The sequence below is a fragment of the Thalassophryne amazonica genome, chromosome 2, assembly GCF_902500255.1.
Source record: "Thalassophryne amazonica chromosome 2, fThaAma1.1, whole genome shotgun sequence".
In the NCBI taxonomy this organism is placed as follows: Eukaryota; Metazoa; Chordata; class Actinopteri; order Batrachoidiformes; family Batrachoididae; genus Thalassophryne; species Thalassophryne amazonica.
Genome location: NC_047104.1, coordinates 17,144,700 through 17,163,650, shown reverse-complemented (window position 1 = coordinate 17,163,650; position 18,951 = coordinate 17,144,700). Strand labels below are relative to the sequence as shown.

The 18,951-nt window shown below is 44.8% G+C and overlaps 1 protein-coding gene across 3 annotated transcripts in view; it reads left to right on the top strand.

Annotated features, from left to right (window-relative positions):
• txlng (taxilin gamma) overlaps positions 1-18,951 on the top strand; it is a 109,568-nt gene that overhangs the window by 65,116 nt on the left and 25,501 nt on the right. For all 3 annotated transcript variants that reach the window (XM_034183904.1, XM_034183911.1, XM_034183898.1), the window contains one exon: positions 18,758-18,928. In XM_034183904.1, coding sequence (XP_034039795.1) covers positions 18,758-18,928 — 171 coding nt within the window. The remainder of the gene's footprint in view (positions 1-18,757; positions 18,929-18,951) is intronic.

Sequence of the window (18,951 nt, the reverse complement as noted above, 5' to 3'; positions counted from 1 at the left end):
GATGAGATACTCTATCTCACTTACAGAGTTTACGTAGCTACTCTGCACTGTGTTGGTATATGGCATTAGGGAACATAAAGGAATCATATCCTTAAACCTAGTTACAGCGCTTTCTGAAAGACTTCTGGTGTAATGAAACTTATTCCCCACTGCTGGGTAGTCCATCAGAGTAAATGTTATTAAGAAATGATCAGACAGAAGGGAGTTATCAGGGATTACTATTAAATCTTCAATTTCCATACCATAAGTCAGAACAAGATCTAAGATATGACTAAAGTGGTGGGTGGACTCATTTACATTTTGGGCAAAGCCAATAGAGTCTAATAATAGATTAAATGCAGTGTTGAGGCTGTCATTCTCAGCATCTGTGTGGATGTTAAAATCGCCCACTATAATTATCTTATCTGAGCTAAGCACTATGTCAGACTAAAGGTCTGAAAATTCACAGAGAAACTCACAGTAACGACCAGGTGGACAATAGATAACAAATAAAACTGGTTTTTGGGACTTTCAATTTGGATGGACAAGACTAAGAGTCAATCTTTCAAATGAATTAAAGCTCTGTCTGGGTTTTTGATTAATAAATAAGCTGGAATGTAAGATTGCTGCTAATCTTCCGCCTCGGCCCATGCTACGAGCATTCTGGCAGTTAGTGTGACTCGGGGGTGTTGACTCATTTAAACTAACATATTCATCCTGCTGTAACCAGGTTTCTGTAAGGCAGAATAAATCAATATGTTGATCAATTATTATATCATTTACTAACAGGGACTTAGAAGAGAGAGACCTAATGTTTAATAGACCACATTTAACTGTTTTAGTCTGTGGTGCAGTTGAAGGTGCTATATTATTTTTTCTTTTTGAATTTTTATGCTTAAATAGATTTTTACTGGTTATTGGTGGTCTGGGAGCAGGCACCGTCTCTACGGGGATGTGGTAATGAGGGGATGGCAGGGGGAGAGAAGCTGCAGAGAGGTGTGTAAGACTACAACTCTGCTTCCTGGTCCCAACCCTGGATAGTCACGGTTTGGAGGATTTAAGAAAATTGGCCAGATTTCTAGAAATGAGAGCTGCTCCATCCAAAGTGGGATGGATGCCGTCTCTCCAAACAAGACCAGGTTTTCCCCAGAAGCTTTGCCATGTGTTTCATTATATGAAAATTCAGTAGGGTATATCTTACCCTATTCCATTTCTAAGGTGGAACTATGCTAGTATACTAAGGTATATCTCAATATCTAAAAGGAAGTATAGAAGCTTGAATCTTCGACTGGACTGGGTTGCTTGACGTGAGTACGTTTCGCTTCAAATCACAAAAGCTTCCTCAGCTAAAATTCTTGCTCTGGTAGTCTGACTTCTGTCTTGACTCTTGTAGCTAAGAATAAACCAGAAGCCAACAAAAGCTGGAGTTTTTAACCTAATGTCGCGGTTCGTCTTTAGTCTTCTCAGGATGTCGTCTTTTAGATAACACAAACTAATTGCAAGTGATATGCTAGAAAATGACACAACACTTTAGAATAATTCAGCCTTAAGCAAGATAAAATGCACAGAGTTTTTAAGTTTATTTAAGCCTTCGACACAAAGCTTAGACAAACTGAGTCCTCTAGAGAGACTGAATATGACAACCGCGCTCGTCTATTTATTGGAGACCCGCGGGCATCGCTCCTCCTTCGACTTGTTTATTTATTTCATTCCCAAGACATGGTTTTCTATTGGAAGCGTCCTCTAGTGAACCCTAAGCAGGTGTTAGGCCATTATTTCAATGTGACAAACGCTCCCATTAAAACGTGAAGGATTTACAACTGATTTTTTTAAAAGACCTTCAGCCACAGGTGCAGCTGGCCTGAGGCCCCCTCCGCACGTGGCCTCAGCCACACGTGCAGCTGGCCTGAGGCCCCTGCACGTGGCCTGCGGGAAAGCACCTAAAAGGCCTTGGAAAGCCCCTGACAGACTGAACGACTAATAGAGCCCTTTTTTTTGGGTTGAACACCTGCTAGTTCAACCAGAGGACATACAGTTCAGATCAGGACACTTGATAGTTCATCACAGTTCAAATATGGACCTAAAAATTCTTCTACAGTCCCTCCTCTGGGACTCGAAAGAGTCCCATTACATCAACTATACTCTTGGGTTGTTTACCGACAAGACATCCTCATTTGTGCATTGCAATAAAAAAGAAAAACACATCACTCGACTTACTGATAACTCTGGTGCGGATATGAATATCAGTGATACTTCACACGGTAAATATATTGCAGTGCAGGTGAACCTACATACTAAGGCACAAGGTGAGCAATTAGCCGGATTATATCAACGCCAGGTGACATTCAAACAATGAGTTTTGGTGTAATTCAAGGCACTTAAAATGGCCACATAAAACAAGTTACAGCAACCTCTTAATCATGGCAAAGTAAAGGCTTTACATTGACATCAGTGCAACCAATCATCTTCTGGCATCTATTGTCTCACTCGACCAGAGGCTCCAACCCATTATACTTGGTTCTACATATTATTTTGTTAAAGAGTCACACATTTATTATTTAAATGCATCAAATAACCCCTACGTTACCACTATTTAGTCAACCAATCAAGAAACTATTCTAAGGTTAGCGCAGCTATGTCTAGTTAAATGATAAACTCAATAAATGGTTTCCCTTCATGTCCGTCCTTAAGTCATTTGCCTTAGTCAATCATATAATGGTTTTCATTATAGGTCATTTCTCAACATTCTCCACTTTGTTTTTCTTCTTTTTCAGCTTGTTTTCTAATGCCCTTTTTGGCCAGACGCCAAATTTAGGCGATGCATGTCTCTTGAGGCATGCTATAATTTAAGAAAAAGGGGTCCCTATGGTGCATCTGTACTACTAAATCTACAAACACGCCGTGTAAGGGTCCCCTTTTTATAACTTTGCAATGTGATATCTATGTGTATGCATTTAGCTTTATCTGTGTTACGCAGATGATGGTAAGGACAGACATTTACCCAACCTTCGTTACTAACATATATCCTTCTTTGTTTTTATTTACACTCAGATTTCTGAAACCAGTCCGCAATTCAAACTCAAGAACCAAGATCATAGTCCGTGTTCAGTGCCATTACGTCAGTCCGCGCTCCTCAGCATTTACTCAGCATCTGAAGTTTTGGGAGAAGTTGGGGAACATGGGGAGGTTGGCCTTTCAGGGGTAGTGGGGGGAGGATCAGGAATTCTGGCTTTCAGACAGTCGTGCAGTTCTCTGATGGATCTTTCCAGCTCCTTGTGCTGCTTGGCCAGGTTGTACAGGGCCCCCAGAGAATTCTTGCCCACATTCAGGGTGGTGGTGGCCAGCCCTAGCTGTTCCCTTTCCATATGCTCCATCATGCAGGCTAGCATGTCCATACTAGACTGAAGACCACACAGTTGAGTATGGAGGCCTTCCTGAGCACAAGAGATGTTGGCATTGTCACGGTGTATCCTGAACAGGTATGCAGCTGTCTGACTTAGTTGTGGCATGATTTCCTCAAATAGCTCATGGGGAATGTGATTTGTGAGGGGCAGGAGCTGCTCCAAGGTTTTTGGAACAGACTCTTGTGGAAGACGAAGCTCTCGAACCAAGATTGCCATGTCCTGTGGGGTGACCATGACCAGATTAAGGTTGTGCAGTCCAGGGGACAGGAAGTACAAGGGGGAAGGCATTTCGTGTGTGGGGGGAGTATTGTTGATGTCGCACAGGCAAGTGGGTGGGACACTCTGGGCATTTAGCAGCCTGTACAAAGCTCCCCTCTGTCCTGGTGGGTGAGTTCGGCTAAGGTCTACCCCTGCTGATCCTCCTCCAGAGGTACTGGGCTGATCAGAATATCTCTCCTGCCTTGGGGGTGGAAAGCTGGGGACAGGTCCTAGCAGTGAATTGGGTCTAGGATGCACTCGGGCAGTTGCTGCATATGGCCGACCTTGGCTGCCTCCCCTGGAGGGTATCGTTGCCACTGGCACATGTGACTGTCTCCATGGCATCTGCGGAAGGGGTGTGTTCCTGAGTCCAAAGGGTCCTTCAGGTGATGGTGGAGTCCTCGGGCCGACTCTTGCTGCAGGCAGATTCTGTGAAGCTGTCATCGCTAGGTGCTGGAACGATGAAGATCCTTCTGTTGCCAACTGGTTTAGCTGCTGGATGGAGGGCGGCTGTGGCGACCAATCATGTCTCGACCATCCCTCCTGTATCTCCTCTTCTCCAAACAGTTCTGAGAGTCCAATCAGACTTGATAGAGGCAGATCAGGCATAGGTCCCTGATCAGGGGAGTCTGGTCTCTCAGCCATACTCCTGTGTCCTAGTAATATACATATACGTTCATTATTACAGCTCCATGTCATTCTTTCAGATATTGTCTATCCTATCCCTCATTTTTGTGGGTGCATGTGTGTGAATGTAAATGTGCGTGCATGTCTTCTTCCTCGTCTACAATATCACCAAGCACGGTCCATCCCAGTCCTCCCTATCTGGGGTGTACGCCACAATATTAGGGAGCTGGGGGCTGTCGGGGAGGATAATTGGTATTTCATCCATTTCCATATATTCTGGTTCTCTGTCTGTTTCGTTTGTGCTTTCTTCTAGGGCTCGGATGGCTAACAGTGGGAGCTGTCCTACTGTGGATGAAAGCAATTTATTGACCAGAAATTTTATCAAGGGAATACCACAACATATTACCAGCAAGACCGCCACCCCTGTTAGTGCCAAGATTACACCTATCTGGTATAACCAGTCTTTCCATGATATCCACCCTCTCCTTAGAGTCCCAAACAGTGAAAACAGTGGGCCAATATTCATTCCATTCCCTACAATGTATCCAGAATCGTCAGTTTCATTTCTCCCTCCTATGGAGTTACTTAACAGTTCCTGTTGCATCTCCTCAAGTGTGATTAAGAGCTCTGTCAAATTTCCGTCTTCCCCTGTACGCATGGGAATAGCTGTGCAACATTCGGTGGCTTTGATCATAATACAAACTCCTTGTTCATCAGCCATCATCATCTCGATAGCTAATCTATTTTGCATTGTCATTAGCGAGGTGGCGTGCAGTTGTTCGGTTAAGGCTCCTACTGCTGCCAATGTCCAGTTCAGGTATCTTTGCTGTTTATACCACAAGTAATTAATCCACTGCACCTCCTGGAACCTAGAACGGATTTTTGGAGTAACCCCAAACAGAGCCAATGCCCATCCCCATTTATCCGCATCTTCATCTGCTTTAACTCTGCTACTGTCTATGGCTTCTAACTGTCGGGGTATCCCTTCTGGTATCCCGTTTCTTACTGTGATGTTGTAGTCTGTTTTAAACGTCATTATTCCTCTTTTCTTACGAAGTTTCTGTGGCATGGGTTGTATTGAATTTGGCATTTCAATTACTGTTATTGCTCCTGTGAGCATCACAGGAGCACAAAGGCCTTTCCAATTCGGGGACAGCGATGACAGGAGTTTCCTTTTTTGTCCGCATATCCAAAAGATGTCAGCTAAGGGTACCGTTCCCTTAGCTAAATTTGGAGTTGATACCCATGAAGCATGGGTGAGATTCAGTCCAATTACAGACCCCCCTGTGGCCGGTACTATTTGTTCACACTGTATGCCTGCTGCTGGCAGGGTGTGACAGACGGTAATGTTCCATGCTGTTTTGGCCGGTTTGTATTCTTGCTGCTTTTGCATACACTGTATGTGGTGTTTTGGCTGGGTCGTCCCTACCTGCCAATCGCTTATGTATTGTGCTACTAAGCCTTTAGCTATACAGAATGGGTGTATCATCCCTTTCTCTATTTTAATCATAGGTGGAACGGTTCCTTCTGTACTTAGGGGCACTGGACAAAGTTTACTGTCGGCAGCATATTTTTCATCACCTACTGCCATTTTCATAACACATTGTGTATAGCATTCTGCTTGGTCTGAGTTATGTTGGGGACTCCTATAACAGTTGTTGATATCAGGTAGGGGTTTAGCCTGAGGTATCACACCTTTCCGGTGACAGGCTATGCAAGGCTTTTCACTGACCTGCCTAGCCGAAAATTTCAACCATTGGTAAAATAAATTGGTCTTCAACCCTTGTGTGCGGGCTAGGTCTGTACTGGGATCCCATCTCCCTAAGTGACTGCTTGTTTCTAGGCTTCTAATTGTCCTCTTTTTCCTTGGTTTGATTTTTACCCATTTTGTGGCTTCATGTACTGTAACAGTTACGTCTTGCTTGGTTTCCCTGCATCCTCTTTTATCACAAATTACCTCTATGTTGAGTGTTCCCTCCTCTTCACATTTGATGCTAATGGCTTCGCCTAATATGTAATCCCCCAGCTTTCCCTGTATTCCTATGTTCTTGTAGGCTTTTGATTTAATGTATACCAAATTATATGTTTTTCCTGTGTTTAGAATGCCTTGTTTAGCTGCTATTGCGGCCATGGCCACGGCACAGTCCGTTGTATGTTTTGGATGTCTATTTTCTCCCATACTGACCACCAGTAGTATTGTCAATCCCTTGAATAATTCCTTAATCATTGCTCTGATGACTGTTGAGATGTGCTACTAGATGTGCTACTAAGTGAGCCGTCACTAGATGAGCTGTCACTAGGGATGTGTGGTGTATCTGTGCTTTGTCTGGGTTGTACTTCCTGCGGTTCTTCTGTCGGTAAATCTACTAAGTTGCTGTCCGAGTCTGATGTCTCCTGTGGCCTGTCTATCTGTCGGTCTGTATTTCTGTCTGTCTGTTGGCCTGCGTCTCCAGTTGTCTCTGAGTCTGCATCTGAGTCTGTCGCTGCTCTATCTGGCAGGGATCCACTACTCTCTGAAGCTGTGCATCGTCTTTGTTCAATCAGTCTCTGTGAGCGCCTTGGCCAGTGTTCGCCTGGCTGCAGGGAGGCGTGGCCTTCCCTCGGTGCTTCTTCTGGCTGCAGGGAGGCGTGGCCTTCCCTCGGTGCTTCTTCTGGCTGCAGGGAGGCGTGGCCGTCCCTCGGTGCTGCTGTAGGGTCTCTGGCTTCTCCTGCTTCCCCCCTTGGCCCGGCGGCTCTGCCAAGACGAGCTTGCCGAGGCCGCAGGGGCGCTGGGCCACCAACCCTACAGCAGTGGTTTAAATGAAACCAAGTGTCCTTACCGTCTACTTTGACTGCTGTACGTGAGGCAAGAATAACTTTAAAAGGACCTTCTCGGCGGGGCCTGTCCCACTTCTTTTTGAACACCTTGACGTAAACCAGATCACCAGGCTGGATGCTCTGATTTTCGAGTGGAATCTCTGCTTCTCTGTCTTCTGTAGCACCTTTGACCTGCAAAAAGATAGTTTTGTGTATTTGGGTTAACTGTCTCAGATAATTATGCCATTCGTCTTGTAGCTGCTCCAGCGATGGTCCTTCGTAGGGTCCTCTCAGGTATGGAATAGGCATCGGCCGACCTGTAAGAGCTTCAAATGGTGTCAAATGGGTTAGTCGGTTAGTTTGTGAGCGCATTGACAATAAAGCAAGCGGCAACGCATCCAGCCAGGTTAGTTTGCCATTGCTGTCTGCTATGATTTTTGCTAGTTTGTTCTTTAAAATGCCATTAGCCCGTTCCACCGCCCCATTTGATTGGGGGTGATAAACACACCCAAACTTCTGTTTGATACCCAATTGTTTGAATGTTTCTTGTGTAACCTTGGCTACAAAAGCCCTACCGTTGTCAGATGAGATAGTATCTGGAATGCCAAATCTTGGAAAGACATCTCGGCACAAGAATTTGGCTACCGTTTTATGGTCTTGATTTGCAGAGGCTACTGCCTCAATCCATCGGCTGAATCTGCATATCACTACCAAAACATATCTCATTCGTTTAACTCGATTTTCAGCTCCCATGTCTATGAAATCCATCATAAGATGTCTGAATGGCCCATCAGGGACCGGAATGTGGGCTTAAGGCGCTGTGAATGATTTCCGGACATTGTACTGTGCACATACCTCACACTCATTCAACAAACGGTCCACTGTTGCTGCCATATATGGTGACCACCAGACAGCTTTTAGTTTGTTCATAATTTGGACTCGCGAACAATGATCAGGTCCGTGGGCCCAAATGATTGCATGTCGTAATAAATTGGTGGGTAACACAAAATGTCCATGACTACTGCGCCACAGCTTGTCCGCTGGCCCCTGACTGCGTGTCTCAATAGCGCCTCGTTTACCCCACATTCGTTTGTCTTCTCCACTGGCCCTACTTTGAGCCACTATCAGTGCGGCAAGTGAAACCAGTGGGGCACAATCTTGGATGGTTAGCAGGGGAAACATATTTTCTCCTTGTGCTCCTTTGCGCGCTGCGTCATCTGCTAGGTTGTTACCTTGAGCTATGATGTTATTATTCTTTTGATGACCTGCACATTTAATGATGGCTACCTCAGACGGTAATTGGAGAGCTTGTAACAGTTGGGAAATCGCTTCTCCATGAGTGACAGGGGTGCCATCTGCTCTCAGGAATCCCCTTTGTTTCCAAATGTTTGCATGTACATGACATACGCCATAAGTGTAGGCTGAGTCTGTGTAGATATTAACACGTTGATCTTTAGCTATCTGGCAAGCCATAGTTAAGGCTTTGATTTCTGCCAGTTGGGCTGAACAAGGCTGATCAATTCCTTGGGACTCCAGTAATTCAAAGGTCTCGCCATCCGTGTTTAGTTTAACAATCCCCATACCCGCATGCAATCCCGCGGCATCCCGAAAGCATGAGCCGTCCACGAACAGGGTTAGATCTGCATCTATGGCGTGATTATACAAATGTTCTCTGGCTCTCAAAAATTTCTCTGTCTCTGCCACACAGTTATGTGGAGTACCATCTAACGGTGTGGTCAATTTGGTGGCGGGATTCACCGTGTGACAACGTTGTATTGTTATTTCTGGAGCGGACAACACAACTTCATATCCAGTGCGTCTAGCTTGTGTTAAGACAAAACGTTGACTGGTTAGCAGGGCATGTAACTGATGCGACGTGTACAACATTACTGCATGTCCCATGATTATGGATGATGCTTTTTGAAATGCAAAGGCAGCTGCTGCTAGACCCTGATAGCATGGTGGCAATCCTGTTTCAATGTTGTCAAGCTTTGTACTATAATAGGCCAATGGTTGTTTTCCTTCATTTGTTTCCTGCATTAGTACAGCACAAGCATAACCAGCTTTTTCAGTAACATACAAATGGAAAGGTTTCCCATAATCTGGGTTACCTAACGCGGGAGCAGATTGCATGTCTGTTTTTAGGGCCTCAAAAGCTCCCGTTGCCTGATCTGTCCAGACGAGGAGAGCTGCATTGCTTGTTTGCCCCACTGCTCTAATCATGGCACGCAAAGGTGCAGTTTTTATAGCATAATCACAAATCCACGGCCGACTGTACCCTGCCATCCCAAGGAATGAAAGCATCTGTCCCACTGTTTGGGGTTTGGGAGCCTTGATTATAGCCTCCACTTGGCTTGGGGCTATACATCGCGTGGTCCCACACAACTGTCTTCCCAAGTATTCTACTTGTTGTTTGCAGAACTGCAATTTGTCCTTACTTACTTTATGACCTCCATCTGCCAATGCATGCAATACAATTAATGAATCTTTTTCACACTGTTCTTGAGTCTCTGATGCAATAAGGAGATCATCCATATATTGCACCAATGTACTGGGTATGTCAAGGTGTTGTAAATCTTCAGCCAGGACTTTGTTAAAGATGGCTGGGGACAGGTTCAGTCCCTGAGGTAGCCGTGTATACGTTAGCTGTTGTCCCAGAAATGTGAATGCAAACAAATGTTGTGAGTCTGGGTGCACAGGCACACTGAAATAGGCTGAACACAGATCTATTACTGTGTACCATTTTGCTCCAGCAGGGATGCTTGATAGTATAGTATGCGGATCAGGTACTATAGGTGCATCCATTTCTATTATTGCATTGATAGGACGCAGATCATGTACCAGCCGATACTCTTTGGTATTGTTTTTAGGGATAGGATAGATAGGAGTATTGCATGGGCTTGCAGTTTTTATTAAAACTCCAGCTGCCATTAGTCCCTTAATTACTGGTTTTATGCCTTCAATAGCCTGAGGTTTTAATGGATACTGCCTTTGGTGAGGCAGTTTTGCTCCCGGTTTTACTTTTATTTTTACTGGTAAGGCTGTTTTTACTAGTCCTACATCCGTTTTGCTTTTGGACCACACCACTGGTGGTATTTGCTCTAACAATTTCTCTTGTTGGGCCGATAACACCATCTGTCCCTCTGGTCTAGGATTGAGCTCCACTTTTTGAGCTATAGCCTCATCATTTACTTTTAAGTTAATTCGTACAAACTGCTGGTCTTTTGACAGATGTACTTGTGGACTTTCCATGTTTTGCCATTCTTCAACTTCTGAGGCTGTCTTTACCATTGGACCTAGGTCATGGGATTCGTACTTTTCTGAGACTAAAAGGGTCACATGAGGCGTGGCATTCGGCACGTGATACCATTGTTGTTCAGCTGAAGTTAGCTTGACAGAAGCTGCGGCCCCTTGGGGGCCTAAATAAATTTCTGTGGTGGTTATGTGAAACAGCCGTTGATTCATCAATACATCCCAGCAGCATGCATAGTCAGTTTGTTCTTGTTTGGCATCGAACATCAGGGTGACATGTAAAGGTAAACTAGGTGTACATACTGCTTCATAGTGTTGTTCTGCCCAGGGCTTCCATTTTTCCCATTCCAGTTGAAGATTTGAATTTTCTGGTTGTAACTTCAGCCAGTATACCATGGGTTGCACAGGTCGGACCTTGTTTTCCATGTCCATAAGCACCATAATGTTGGCGAGTGCTTCGTCAGGAAAGTGTATTTGCAGTCCTTGATGGGTACACACTATCTGGGTTTGTAGCTTACATAAAATGTCTCTTCCCAGCAAATTCACAGGTGTATTTTGTGAGTATAACAGGGGTGCTTCAATTGTTTTTCCTGCAATCGTTACAGGAAGTGGGCGTGTAAACGGTATTATTTGAGTTTTCCCAGAGAAGCCGATGGTCTTAATTACAGACCCAGAGACGGGGAGATGAGCGCCCATTTTCCCTATGCAAGAGTATGTTGCCCCTGTATCCACCATGAAAGGGAAATCTCTGTTTTGTATATTAACGGTGACGGTTGGCTCTTCCTTAGGTATCATCGAAATAGCCAATGCCACCGTTTCCCCCTCTGTCTTCTCTAGGCCCCCCTATTGCCAATAGGCAGAGGGTCCAACCCAAGGTCGGGCCGGACAATTTCTCATTCGATGTCCAGGTTGTCCACAGCTCCAACACTCATTAGAGGGTTGATCCCCTATTGGGGGTGTTGATCCCATAGGCGGTCCCGCTTGACTGTTCCTGGGAGCTGAGTTTTGGAATCTGCTTCCAAATGAAGGTTGGCGAGATCCTCTTCGCCACCCTCCTCTTTGACCTTGAAAGTTCCGTGACTCTCCTCTCCACCCATGACTGTAGGTGGGTCCATTTCCGGGTGTGCCAGTGCTATGGTAGTGATAGTGATGCTCCACTGGTGCTGAGACTTCTCCTGCAGCAGTGCTCCCTGCTGCTCCTTGGGGGCTCTGTGTGGCTGTTACCACAGGTGCCTGTATGGTGGCAGCAGTGTTTGCCGTAAGGCCCGTGCTTGCCGGCTCAGAAGGAACAGGGGTCATCATTGGTGCCTGGGTCTTTGTTTTTTCTTTCTTGACTTTGGTTAGCTCTCCCAACTGCATCTGCACCAATTTTTTCATCAGGGATTTTGCTGCATCTTCTTCTTTTTGTTTTTCTTTCTTGTAGATTTCAAGATGGTGACATATGCTCAGAGTATAAAGCCCAATTCATTTTTGATAGTCCCACGACTCCATCTAGGGCTTTCTGAACCTCATCTGGTAGAGCCGTTTTTACAGTTATTTTAAACAGGATTTCAGTTGCTGGAGAATGGTTCCATGCATTTCCTGTTTCCTCTGCCCATCTCTTCTGGAATCGGTGCAGGAACTTCTTTGGGCACTCTTCAGGTGTCCACTCCTCATCATCCAATTTAGAGGGATCCAAGACCTCAGGGTACTTTCTTCTCAGTCCTTCCCACATGGAGTTTCTATAGCGATTAAAGGGGACTTCATCATGTTGATTAGTGCCCATCATTTGTGTTAGTCCAACCTTTCCTGCTAATTCTTCAGTGTCATGTTTTCCCATGACATGCATTAGCAAGGCTTTTATGTCACCTAAAGACAAGGTTACCCCTGCAGTGCCTTCTTCTAAGGCAGTTATCCATCTCCCAGCTCCTTGGGTGATGTCTGGCAGCCTGTTGGCCAGCCCCACCATGTCTGTCCAGCTCCATGGGGTATACACATGATGACCATTTCTAACCACCAATGGGCATATGAGGTCTTCGTCCTCCTCTTCTTCTGTGGGGGCTCCATACTGTCTTCCAGATCGAGTGCGACTGACTGGTTCCAGGCAGTCCATCCAGTCGGTTATATTCTGTTCGAAAGCCGCTATGTCTTTGGCTACACATTGTTGTCTTTGCCTGAGTCGGGCCTCTTTTGCAGTCTCAATGATGATCTCACCAGAAATTTTTCGGGTGGGTGGCTGTATAATGTGATTCCCTTGATTGGGCGTCGATTGTTGTAATATTCTTCTTTCCTCGGCATCCCTATGTCTTTGTATTCTTTCCTTCGCTAGCCGAAGTTGCTCTGCTAGTTCTTCATTATCTCTTCTGGCCAGATCCAGTGTGTCACAGAAGCTCTTGTGCCACTCTTCGGAGCCTCTATAGCCTGTGAAGGTCCAGTCGGCTGACTTATGGTGGGAGGGGACGGTTTTCAGTGGACCTCGATGTGCAGGCGGAGCCTTCAGGTCTCTCTCTTTATCCTCGTCTGCCTCCGTGTCACTGTTATTTGTGGCCCCCCCTGCTGGTCGTGTTGAGCGACCACTTACTTTCGGACTTGGAGACCTTGTATGATCCATTTGACAGACTGAGGACCTGTCTCCTTGTGGCTCTCGAGCTTTTAGTGTCAGTGTGAATTTGCCCTCCACATCCATGCCTTGGTCCTCTTCACGAGTTCCTAATACAAATTGTCCAGCTGTCTTTCCCATATCATGACGTTTATATGGGGGTGGCTCTGATTCCCAGCTCGGTGCACTGGCTTTAGTCTCTTTGGATCTTTCCTCTGTCATTTTTTCTCTTTTCTGCTGTAGCCTCTGTGCTTCCTGCTTGAACAAGGCCAAAACTTCTTTTTCTCCAGTGCGTTTTTTGTTGTCATTTATGTTCTTCTGCTGATCTTTAATTTCTTTTTTCTGTATTTCTACCGCAACTGCTTCACACATCACCGGATCAAATGATCCCTCCAAAGGCCATTGCCTGCCCCCATGTGACCTTTTGTGCCACTTTCTCATACATTGGTTGGCCTTAGTGCGTTTTCCTGGATATTTTCTTAGTACTAAGTCTAGCGGGATACTTTCCCGACCTTGACCTTGAGAGTTACCCATGTAACCCTGACAAACGCTATGTGAGGTGTTTCTATGGTGTTCTGGTAGTCCCTCAGGGGCTGTCCTGATCCAGACCAATAACTTGCTGGCTGTAACACCTATTATGTATTTTAAACCCTTAAAAGGATTAAATTTCCAACTGCTATGCCCGTCTACTTTCTCTTTAACTAAATATGAAAATTTACCTGCTTCCCACCGAACCTTCCTTGGGACCACAGTCAGAGTCAACCTAGGAAACAGTTCTTCACCTGGATCGGTTGGTAGTGTTACTAAATGATTTAATGGTATGCTAAGTTCTTTATTAGGGTCAGCACAAAGCAGCTCCAGCCACGGGGTTAAACCCTGATGCCACAGACGTCTTATCAGCAGCTCCCAATTAATTAGAGGGAATTGTTCTTTCTTTTGCTTCAGATTGATTACCTTAGTAATCTGCCATAATTTCTGATTGATCTCTTGTTCGTCCTGCCAATGTTCTGCTCCTACCCTGTCAAAATAGGTCCTTTCCAGCCAAAAATGTGTCCTGATTCCCTGGGTTTCGATGTCTCCGTCAGTCAAGTAATGTTCTGGGAGTATTATTTCATCATCACTTAAGTCTCCCATCAATGACTGTCCCAAGCATTGATCAGTCTGTCAGCTTTTTCACTATAATCTAAGCTTTATCTCTTTTGATTTATAACCAATTTTATTTATTTAATCCTCTTACAACCCTAACACTTCCTAATGTCTTTGCTCCCGACTTTCTATTTTCCTTCTAATTTTTTTAACTTTCTGCTTCTAGTCTTTTCTGCTATATTTGTTTATTAGTTTTCTCTCTTTGAAATAATATCTACCTTCTCTGTATTTACATAGCACTCTTCTCCTGTCTTTTTCTTCACTGTCTCTGTTTCACACTTTCCTCTCTGCCTGTCATGCACCTCCCAAGTCCTCCTGTTGGGTCTAAATACCTCCCCCTCGTACTCTTTCACATTAATCTTGTATGTCAGCCAGCTTGCAAGCCCTTACAGCTTTGCTTGCACCTCCCCGCTTACTCTCCACTCTCCCACACACAATTTTCAACAGCTTTATACACAAAAATTATTAAAAACAACTTTCTATATATCTTTATCTAGACTTCTGCCACTTTTCACTCTGCGGCTTTAAACAACTTTTTATTCACTTAACACCAATGTGTTCTGTTTAAGCATGTATCTCTTCTTCACGTTAGACAGCTTCTCCGGTGCTGTCAGCAACTTCATATATTACTTTTTTCAAGCCCTCTTTGAGCGTACAATATTTCATTTACTTCTACGCCTTACCGCGCCTCGCGTGCGTATCCTGTGCTTAATATATTATTTTTCACCAGCTCCTTTCTGAGCATACAATATTTCATTTACTTCTACGCCTTACCGCGCCTCGCGTGCGTATCCTGTGCTTACTATATTATTTTCACAAGCTCCTTTCTGAGCATACAATATTTCATTTACTTCTACGCCTTACTGCGCCTCGCGTGCGTATCCTGTGCTTACTATATTATTTTCACAAGCTCCTTTCTGAGCATACAATATTTCATTTATTTCTACGCCTTATCGCGCCTCGCGTGCGTATCCTGTGCCTTTCTGCACTTTCTTCTACCTTTTTTTTTTTCACTTACTGAGCTCCTCGTGAGCTTAAGGTGCCTTTGCACTGAAAATACTCTTTTTCTTGTCTTATAAAAAACTCATATTACTGTGTACTTAATTACTTATTCTTCTCCCACGCCCCACAAGCGTGTATCTGGTGCCTTACTGCACTATTTTCTGCTTCATTAATTCTCATGTATTCTGCACTAACTCTTCATTCATTTTATTTTATTTTTATAGTTTTTCTCTTTTCTTAAAAAATGACGTCCTTTATTGAGCTCTTTTACTTACTGTCAGCTGTGCCACTTTGCACTTTTAAATCTCTTTATCACGTACGGTATTTCTACTGCGCCCCCTCAGGCGCTTATCTTGTGCTTCCTCTGCACGTATTCTCTGTTAAACTCTTTTTCTCACTTATTTCACTTCAGTCTCTGTTAAACTCTTTAAACAACCTTGTATTACCTTGTATCTATTTGTCAGTATACTCCCCTAAATTAACCCCTACAGCGCATGCTATCAGCCGGCACGTTAGTAACGAATTTCAACACCAATTATTCTCCAAGCATTCAGGTTAGTTCTTCACGCACTCTTTTTCCGCACCAGAGTTCATGAACATTCCTGACCTTTCACTCACACAGACATTCTTTTTCCCGGGAACACACACACCTTCTGAGCATTTTATCTACAAGGCCTGATAATTTTCAATCTTATCTTTTTTAGTCTCTTATCAATTTTCTTAGTCCAGGTTCTTTTGGGTAAGAGGCAATTAAAAATATCACCTGTCAACTTGGGCGGAAATCCCGACTCACTCCTCCAGATCGTGCAGAAATTATAAAAGGTTTCTGCTTACCTTTTAGTCGTGATCACTGTTATTTACGGTCTGGAGGGATGAGCTGGACTGCCCCAGGCTGCCGGAATGCCCCTGGACCCTCCTGAAGCTGGCTCGCCAAGTTCTGTCGCGGCTCGTCTTTAGTCTTCTCAGGATGTCATCTTTTAGATAACACAAACTAATTGCAAGTGATATGCTAGAAATTGACACAACACTTTAGAATAATTCAGCCTTAAGCAAGATAAAATGCACAGAGTTTTTAAGTTTATTTAAGCCTTCGACACAGCTTAGACCAACTGAGTCCTCTAGAGAGACTGAATATGACAACCGCGCTCGTCTATTTATTGGAGACCCGCGGGCATCGCTCCTCCTTCGACTTTTTTATTTATTTCATTCCCAAGACATGGTTTTCTATTGGAAGCGTCCTCTAGTGAACCCTAAGCAGGTGTTAGGCCATTATTTCAATGTGACAAACGCTCCCATTAAAACGTGAAGGATTTACAACTGATTTTTTTAAAAGACCTTCAGCCACAGGTGCAGCTGGCCTGAGGCCCCCTCCGCACGTGGCCTCAGCCACACGTGCAGCTGGCCTGAGGCCCCTGCACGTGGCCTGCGGGAAAGCACCTAAAAGGCCTTGGAAAGCCCCTGACAGACTGAATGACTAATAGAGCCCTTTTTTTTGGGTTGAACACCTGCTAGTTCAACCAGAGGACATACAGTTCGGATCAGGACACTTGATAGTTCATCACAGTTCAAATATGGACCTAAAAATTCTTCTACACTAACCAATTTGGCCAAGCACCTCAAGTGGATTTTGGCTCCTCTAGTGGGTAACTCAGACCACCATGTGGAGAACACACAAGATTTTGTGAACAAGATCAAGGACCTGCAGCTGGAGGCAGGTGAAACTATGGTGTCATTTGATGTGACTTCGTTGTTCACCTGCATCCCCACTGCTGAGGCCATCTCAGCTGTGAGGCAGAGACTGCTGGAGGATGTGTCTCTACCTGAAAGGACCAAACTCACACCAGACCACATCTGCCAACTCTTGCAGATCTGTCTTAACACCACGTATTTCCTGTTTAGGGGGAATTACTACAGGCAGATCCATGGTTGTGCGATGGGGTCTCGGGTATCCCCCATTGTGGCCAATCTGTACATGGAGCGAGTGGAGAAGACAGCCTTGACGTCATTCACGGGCATCTCTCCCAGTCACTGGTTCAGATATGTCGATGACACATGGGTTAAAATCAAGCAACAGGAGGTCGAGGACTTTACAGAACACATCAATTCGGTGGATTCCAATATCAAGTTCACACGTGAGGATGCCAGAAACAACCATTTAGCCTTCTTGGACTGTGATGTTACGATTGGAGAGAACAGGCAGCTCCAGACAGAGGTTTACAGAAAACCCACTCACACTGACCAATATCTGCTCTTTGGCTCAAACCACCCCCTTGAACACAAGCTCGGGGTGATCAGGACTCTTCAACACAGAGCCCTACAGGTGCCCACAACTGCAGAGGGAAGGACTAAAGAACAACAACTTGTACGGAAAGTGGGTACCCACGATGGTCCCTGGACAAAGTGCATAAGTCCCAGAAAACAAAGAGACCAGATAGACAGGAGACGGAGACAAGAAGAAGAGTGTCTCTCCCTTATTTAGCAGGAGTAGGGGAAAAACTACAGAGGATCTTCAGACAGCACAAAATCCCAGTTTACTTTAAACCGGTTAACACCTTGAGACAGAAATTAGTTCACCCTAAGGACAGGATCCCTAGTTAAAAACAGAGCAATGTAGTGTATTATATCAGATGTCAGGAAAACTGTAATGAACACTACATAGGTGAGACTAAGCAACCTTTAAACAAGAGGCTATACCAGCACCGCAGAGAGGTCGCCAGTGGACCTCAGTCTGCAGTTCATCTTCACCTGAAAGACACTAACCACACGTTTGAGGACAAGGAAGTTAAAATCTTAGCCAGAGAAAAGAAATGGTTTGAGAGATGTGTCAAGGAAGCATTCTTTGTAAAACAGTTGAAACCCAGCCTTAACCGGGGGGCGGGTCTCAGACACGCTTTGTCCCCTGTTTACAATGGGGTACTCAGGTCAAAGCAGTTTCAGTCTTTTGTTCATGGTAATGAGTCATTCACGTCATCAGGAGAGTTGTCAAGGGAGCCATCAGGGGAGGCTTCCACCCCATCATTAGGAGAGTGCTAACTAGAGCACAATAGGTGCTAATTAGAGCTATTGTTTAGTCACTAGCCTATAGCAGTCGGCCTCTCGGTAGGAGGGGTCTGGTTAGGTTAAAAACTCCAGCTTTTGTTGGCTTCTGGTTTATTCTTCTCTACAAGAGTCAAGGCAGAAGTCAGACTACCAGAGCAAGAATTTTAGCTGAGGAAGCTTCTGTGATTTGAAGCGAAACGTCCTCACGTCAAGCAACCCAGTCCAGTCGAAGATTCAAGCTTCTCTGCTATGGAAACCACCTGGACAACTGAGAGCCTACACAGAAATCTAAAATGAAGAGTAAGAGTAGAGTAGAGCCACTTAGGTGCCAAGTCTTGAGAACCAGGAATGGTATATGTTTATATTGATGATGCAGACTTACTCGATCAGTCATAAACAATATTTTATTTACGTTCTAATGGCATCTGCATTAGGGCATGTGTGTGTGTGCATACGCGAGCTTTTGAAAACAGCGGGAGTTACCTTTGACCGCGTGTGATACGCGTGCACGCTGATGTCAAAGTTAACTGGCAACACTGGTCTTGTGTAAAGAGCAAACAAGATCACATTAAAGTCAACCGCTTGGCACCTTGTGTTGATACCTTTTGCTTTAGGATATGGATTTTAGCCATGGGTACATGATGGCGTAATATTTGACTTATGAATTTGTCCTCAGCTGGAGGAAAGTCGGTCAATGCAGAAGAGGCTGAAAGGTCTACAAAAAAAGCAGTCACAGATTGTAAAGGAGAAGATCCACCTACAGGGGGAGCACAGCAAGGCCATCCTGGCACGCAGCAAGCTGGAGAGCCTGTGCAGGGAGCTGCAGAGACACAACAAGACACTGAAGGTAAACATTAGCAGCCTGCAACC